Source organism: Pteropus vampyrus, unplaced genomic scaffold (assembly GCF_000151845.1).
Source record: "Pteropus vampyrus isolate Shadow unplaced genomic scaffold, Pvam_2.0 Scaffold143, whole genome shotgun sequence".
NCBI lineage: Eukaryota > Metazoa > Chordata > Mammalia > Chiroptera > Pteropodidae > Pteropus > Pteropus vampyrus.
In genome coordinates, this window is record NW_011888924.1 from 1,555,362 (window position 1) to 1,562,809 (window position 7,448).

At 50.6% G+C, this 7,448-nt stretch overlaps 1 protein-coding gene across 2 annotated transcripts in view; it reads left to right on the forward strand.

Moving 5' to 3' along the window:
• PRKCA (protein kinase C alpha) overlaps positions 1-7,448 on the forward strand; it is a 406,973-nt gene that overhangs the window by 382,112 nt on the left and 17,413 nt on the right. Inside the window, exon 15 of one of the 2 annotated variants that reach the window (XM_011368504.2) lies at positions 6,683-6,790. The exons of the other annotated variant lie outside the window; for it this stretch is intronic. Coding sequence (XP_011366806.1) covers positions 6,683-6,790 — 108 coding nt within the window. The remainder of the gene's footprint in view (positions 1-6,682; positions 6,791-7,448) is intronic. 2 annotated transcript variants of the gene reach the window in all.

Sequence of the window (7,448 nt, forward strand, 5' to 3'; positions counted from 1 at the left end):
CAGACCGTTGGCTTTCATTCCGGGGTGGGAAGCCACTGATGAGTTCTCCTCTATACCTTTCATTGTATCTTATGTCTTTTATATACCGAGGTAGTCTTTTAAATGATGAAAGACATAAGGCATAGACCTTGCCTCTACCCAGCCCAGGGACTTTCGAGCAAGCCACTTAGCCTACATTTGGTCATTATTTCTCAGTGATAGCAAGTCTTGAATTATATGTGAAAAGTGGTTTGTGTATAATTTATTTCGTCTTTTCCACCCAACAAAATGTTCATCTTAGGCCAAATACCTCCATTTGTAAAGGCAGAAAAGCAGGTTCTACAGAACAACTGTCAGGAAGACCACAGCTGGCAAAACACAAGTTCCCTGCTCCTTCAGTTAATTTCCCCCTCTTTAGAATTTTGACAATAAAATTTGACTGAATTATCGGCTCCGTGGGAGCCTCGCCGTTCAGGAAGGCACAAAAAGCTGAGCTCCCCTCCTGGATCCCTTCTTGAATGTTCTGACTCTGGAGCCCAGAAAACAAACCCTGCTTTCATTAAGCGTCACATTTGCATATGCCAACAAAGGAAATTGGTTGGGCGGAAATAGGATCGCTTTCCAACAGGCACTTTACAAGAGATGAAATGTGCTGTCTCTCTATTGGCCAGCAAGAGACTAGAATTTCAGAAGCCAGGCCTGCAGCCAAGTCCCCCACCCCACCCCACCCCACCCCCTTTTTGCTTCCTAGTCAAGCTTCCTGGATCCTTCTTCCATAGAGGAGAGCTCAGGGAATGCCCTCACTCCTGCAGGGAAGTCCCCTTCGGGATGCATTTTGAAGTCCTGCCTCATTTGCAGAACTGGTCCCGAGGCCCACGACTTGAACATTTACCTTCCTTATGGCAGGTCCCTCCCATACCCAGTGGCTTCATAGACATGCTGGCACATTTTCATTATGTTTTCTCCTGTTTCTCGGAGTCGATCAGCCAGTCTTATATAATCTCCTAAAGTTTTCATAATCTCTATGGAAAATGGCGACACTCTTTGAATATGACACCTTAAAGGCATCCCACATTCAGGGGCAATGGCAGGCACAGCCAGTTGTTCTCGAAATCCTCACTGCATCTGCCACAAACACAGGGTTTCTTTTCAGACGCCCCGTCTTAGTTTTCCTCTCTGACTCAATGCAAATTTGAACATATTCCTGAGCTATGACTCAGCCCAAAAAGGATAATAAAGGCCCTGCATGCATTGCCCCCACCTCCAAAGCTGCAGGAACCTCGGATACCCAGCAGAGGGAATAGAGGCTCTTACTGAAAAGTAAGACTAATTATAAAGTTGTTGATGTGGTCGTGGTCTAAATTTGTCTTCTTTAATCAAGAGGGCTAAAGATGAGCAGGAAAAACAAATGGTTTATTGCAATTTTCTTCTCATTTGCTTTATTTATTGTCAGCAGCCAAGGGGACAGCTAAGTGTAAACAGCCTGAGTCTTCAGTTTCTGGATTGCTTGACAAATATGATCACTTCGGGGCATAAATAGTATTTACCCAGCACACTAATGAGCCTATTGTGGCGCGAAGCAGTCGCGGGTAGTCATCATAAAGGGACCAGCCCTCTCCTCTTTGTATCTCTTTCTGACAGCGTTATTAATGCTTTGTCTTCATTCCTGGTGAATCAGTAATGAGCACTTTATCCCAGGACATCAGCCTGAATTGTCCTTGGGCGCTCCCCTCTCCCCCAACCCTGGTCATCTGCGATCTGCAGATGCACGTGGCATGGTTCCAGTGACCACTTACTAGTAAGTGACTGCGGAATCATTTTGGAAAGAATGAACCATCATCTCTCGTTTGCCCGTTTAGAATTCATAAGTTACATTCCAAGGAGGTCACCCCCGGGTCCGTTCAGAAAACTGTTCCACCGAGCCAAGACTTTTTAGTTAACAGGTAGTTTAGCTGGAAATACTAAGTCCAGATCTGTAGAAATTTAAAAGATCATCATGGGAATGGGGGAAAGAGGGGAGAGAAGCAAAATCCAAAACGGTCATGTGCTAGGTACCTCGGCAACACATGACCCTCTATTGTCCCCAGGCTCAGTGGCTGGTGTGCGTGAGAGGAAAATGAATGTAATTATAACTTTCCACCATTGCCTTGCCTCCAGCACCAAGGCCTGAGAGCACGCAGTCACCTGGAAGAATGTTCCAGGGGTGATCTGGCTGTGTAATCTCACACCTGAGAAATGATTCTAGGAAGTAATTCGGAGAAGGAACAAACACTGTGCACGGAGATGTTCAGAGCAGCCTCCATTGTTAGAATATAGTGCTGGAAGCGATTATAAATGTACCCATGGATAAATGAGTCAGTCAGTCTCTGATGATGGATCACCTCGGCGGCATTAATCAGACTGGGTACCCTGGTGGCTACAGAGAAAACGTATTTGCAGCAGTGAGTGAAAAGCCAAGAATTCCAAATTAGGCATCATTCGAAAATAATATGAAAAGCCACAGGGTCCACAGAAAAAATAAGAGCGATGTTTGCTCTTAGTTACAGGAAATGTGGACGCTGCTTTCGTTCCTCTCCCAAGAATACCTGCTTTTAATTTAGGGCTTCAGGGAGCTTTTCTGAACGTGGCGGTCACTGTTGCTGTTCACCAGGCATTTGGGGTCTTCCTCCCTCCTGGCTCATGTGGGATTGCACCTCCCGGTTCCTTCGTGATCGGGTGGGGTACGGGACTAATTCCGACCCATGACATCTAGGTGGATGTGCTCCCCAGTGGAACACCTGAGAGCTGGACCAAAACACCCCTGAGGTCCTGTCCCAGCCCCCCAACAACACAACCAAGATGGTGGCTGCTCCACCAGGTGGGTCCCTGGGTGACCTCTGCTGACCCTCAGTGGACATGTGGCATCAGCAAAGATAAGCACCGTGCCGGGTCTCGCACCAAGAGGCAGTCCCTCTCCACGAGATGACTTAACACACCTCAGGCCTTGGCGCCTGTTCCCCTGCCCCCTTTTATTTTCAGAACTCACCACCGCCCACCGCGTAGGACGTGAATCAGCCTCTTACAGAGCACCGCGACCGTCTTCCCGAGCGGCCGAGCCGTCTTCACGTGCTGGGTGCACCAGCTGCCGAGCTGCAGTGCCGGGGGTCACCCTGCCCACTCTGAGTACTGGGACGAGCCGGGGAAGTGGCGTTGCTCAGAAGGGCTAAGAGCCCGGGCTCCGAAGTCAGGCTGCCCGGACTTGAACCCTGCTCCGTGACCCTGGCCGGAGCGCTCCCTGGAACCTCAGGGACTGCAGTTGTAAAATGGGATCGATGACACGCACGTCACATGGTCGCTGTGAGGGCCGAGTGAGTGCCGCCGACAAAGCACTCCACGGGCTGCATGGCACGGAGGAGAAGCAAGAGCCAGGAGTTCAGTGTGGCTGCAGCTGCTGTCGCCATCGCCGCTGGTCTCTCCCGAGTGCTGGCTGTGCTTCTGTGTCGGGCGATGTAGAGCCACAGTGGGCGACAGCACGTCTTCAGGGGTACGGGCATCTGTCCTCCTCGAGATGAGCCAGCAGGAGAAGGTCCAGTCCTTGGGGCCACACAGGGCTGGGACACAGGGTGAAACCCCGAGGCTCTGCCACAGGGACATGTTGCCTCGTGGCTTTCTTTATAGTTTGGGAATCTTACTGCAATGGACGAGCCTGGGGGGCCTCCGAGGACCCTTCCAACTCCAGACTGTAATGATGCGCATTGCGTTAAACAGCGTTCTTCACTGCAGGACTTCTCAGGCCCTTTAAAATGTCAGTGCACACCTGCACAAGGGACGTAGGATGCAAACTTTGACCCAGGAATACCTTGTCGGGTTAACGTTCTAAGGAGCACTCTCAGGGGTGTGCAGGGGGCCGGATACCCTGCCCTCGGAGGGATGCAGGGGTGCTTCCTGGTGAAGACTTCCACCCGCAGGGGACAAGGCCTGATCCCCGACACGGCAGTCTCCGTTTCAGAAATTAGCCATGTGCGGAAGGAAGCTCACCTGAGCGAAGCTGAAAAGCATTAAGGAGGTGTCAGAGGCCAGCGCCCTGCCCAGAACATCCCCCAAACAATTCCTGGCGTCCATGTTAGGGGAACAGGGGCTGCAGTTGCGCTGACCTAATGGCCTTCAAATGAGGGGGGCCTTCCCCTCGCTGGAGAAAGATTCCTGGGAGCGCGCACTTGAATTTCTCTTTGGAGAAAGTTTCTCTTAGACGTTTAGCTTGGATTACCTGTGACGCAGCCCATGTAGCATTCCTGAGCATCACCCAAGAGGCTGGTTGAGTCTCCCTGGAGCCTTTGTCACCGTTGAGCGAAAGACACCAGCCAGCCACATTTGGCCAGCTTCACAGTCGCACAGGGCCCAAGCTCAGAAGAGACCTGCTCATTTGGTTTAGTGCTCTGCTCTTGCCGTCTCAAACTCCTTAATAATTATCTCATAAGAGGCCTCACATGTTTATTTTGCACTGAGACCCACGAATGATATAGCCCATCCTGACTGGCGGCCCCAAGGGGCCAGGCTGTGAGTTGCCCATTGGTGACCCAGCAGCAGACCCTGTGCCTTGCTCACCTCCAGGTCACGAGGACACTGCAGAGTATGTACACACAGCGAATTCATGGTGAATGGAGCCCCCTGGAGGTGTGCGGTTCACAGCCCTGAGCAGAAACCATGCCGCGTTTGTTTTAGTTACGAAAATGTCCTCGGCCAAAACTCAGCCACGTGTACAGATCTCAAATTAGGGAAGACGTTTCTGTGGGTGCTATGGAACAGGCGTCCAGAAGGGGGCGGTTGCGTGGGATCAGGCAGAGGAGCCGTGGAGAGATGGACAGGAGGTCAGGCCACACCGTTGCTCTTGGCCAGGCGCCGCCACACCCACGCCCCAGCCTGTCCTGCTCCGCTCTCTGTAGGTACTAATGGCACGTCCCCTGCTGACCCCAGTGCCCATCTATCTGCAGCCTGCAGCCCCCAGCAGGGTGTCTGCCTCCAGCCGACTTGCCTTGCGGGCATCCCAAGCACCATGTTCCTTCTGCCCACAGAAACTCACCACACACACACACTGCTCCTGCTCTGAGTCATTCACAGGAGGCTAATTTTGTCCTCCTCACCCACCTTCATGCTTCCACCGAATTAGACATTCTTAACACCAGGCTCTTACAACCGGAAAAGAGGCCCGTTTATTTATATTTTTAGACCAAAAATTAAAGTGAGTGGCATCAGTCACCACCCCTCCTCCCTGTTCTCCCACACCTGGTCCCAAGGGAGCGTTCTTCATATACTCAGCCTCTTTCCCTCTGCTGGGCGTGGCTCCCGTGTGCTGGCCCCACGCCCGCCTCCGATTCAGGGCTGAGGATGGAGGTTGGAGGCCACGTGAATGGGTTGGGATGATTTGTGCGTTGGTGGTTGGGGTGGGGGGTAGGGGACGCTCTGCTTGGTTCAGTTGCCCTCTCTTACTGACGGGGAAATGTTTCATAAGAAGGGATATCCTACCGATGACGGCACTGTTGTCTTCGGTCCATGATATAATTTAAATTTAAGCCAGACTCTGTCATTATCTGGACCCTAACCAAGTCAACCAAAGCGACTGTGCATCCTCCTTTACACGAGAAGAAAAATACAGGATGACACATGGGATTCTCCACAGGAGGGCTGACCCCGCTCTGCCTTTCCTGTGCTGAGCTCCAGAGTAGCTAAGCCAAAGGGGAACATTAAGAAATTTCCCATAAGCCAGCTTATCCTGTGGGTTGTCCCACCAGAGTGACAGGCAATTTGCTAGACCTCTCAGGGTTGAAGACATGCTGGAGAATAAAGCTCAAGCTCACACAAAATTCTCCTGAGGATCCTAGCAGCCCCCTCAATGAAAATTCATCTGCCTAAAAGACAATACCAGTATGCACCCTTCACTGAGCCCTTACTGCGTATAAGACAGAGTATCGGGCACTTTATAGACTCCTCAGGGAATCCCATTTTACAAATTGGAAAACTGTGTCTTAAAGAGGTGAGTCGCTTGCCTGTGGACACCCAACTAGGAGGTGGCGGAGCTGGAATTCTGGTTTAGATCCACCCGACTTCAAAGCCGTGACCTCCCACAGTGCCACCGTGCCTCCCACTCTCTACATGGGGAGGTAGAAGAGGACAGGGAGGTGAAAGCTTAGCCACCATCACCGCCACCACGCAGGCGGCAGCCCTGTGTTAGGTCACAAGGGCCCTGGTGTGAACTCCTGGACCTGGGGAAGCCCTCTGCCCATGGGTCCCCTTCACCCCGTGTTCAGGACCCAAGGGCAGTAACATTCTCCAACTCCTCCCCCAGCTCCACCTTCTGAAAACAAAGCCCTCTGTAACCTAACGTGATCATAATTAGATTTTGAACGCATAATCACAAGATTAATGTATTCATTATAATTTATTTGCAAATCATTCAAAGCATTACTCAAAAACATTTTTCTTAAAGATTATCTTGAGTTGCCCAGGGCAAGATAATTAAAGAGACAGAAGGAAAAATGGAAATCACACAACCTCCAACCTAATTAAAGATAATCAAATAAACCCGAAAGCTAACTGAGCTAACTCTGCAGCCTGCAGCGTGCCAGGAAACCCATTCTGTTTCTCGGTGTTGAATCGGATCTTCGGGTGCCGTGTTAATAAATTACTCTGCCTAAATATTTTGTCGTCTTTCTCTTTTCCGGAATAGCCCCCATTCGACGGTGAAGACGAAGACGAGTTGTTTCAGTCTATAATGGAGCACAACGTTTCTTATCCGAAATCTTTATCCAAGGAGGCCGTTTCCATCTGCAAAGGAGTAAGTACATTTGGATTCCTTTTGCGATCACAGACCAAGAGGGTTGACATACCTTGCCCACACTTCTGATCGAAATGGCGGAAAGATCACAAACCCACACCACTGCTTCCGGCCATCGGGGGCTAGTGCTTGGTGATACGCAGGGCGCAGCGGAAAATGGATTCACACCCCAAAACTTCCTGGAACTCAGGCCCGCCAGCTAATGGTACCATGCTCTAGTCTCCAATTCACCTCACGGAATTGCATTGCCGGTTACCAGAAGTAATCATAGACCCTTAGAAAATGTCCGTTTCCTTCCGTCGCCTGGCTGGGTATGCCTTGATGAGTCCTTTGTTCATTTCTCAGTTTTTGAGGTATACTGTAGGTACAGAAATAGACACAAATCATCAGCATATAGGTCCAAGACGTGTCGTAAAATGAACCCACCCATGTAACTACACGTTTCCAGCGCCCTAGAAGCCCCGTCCGAGGCCATGTTATTGTCACTTCCCCCTTGTCGCTGCTTGGATGAGTTGTGCCTGTTTTGAACTTTGCACAAATGGAGTTGTGCAGTGGATGCGCCTTGGCCCTTTTCCCCTGACCAGTATGATGGAGAGATGTTTCCATATTGCTGTGTGCAGTTGGAGTCCCATCTGTCACATTGCTGCGTAGCATTCCA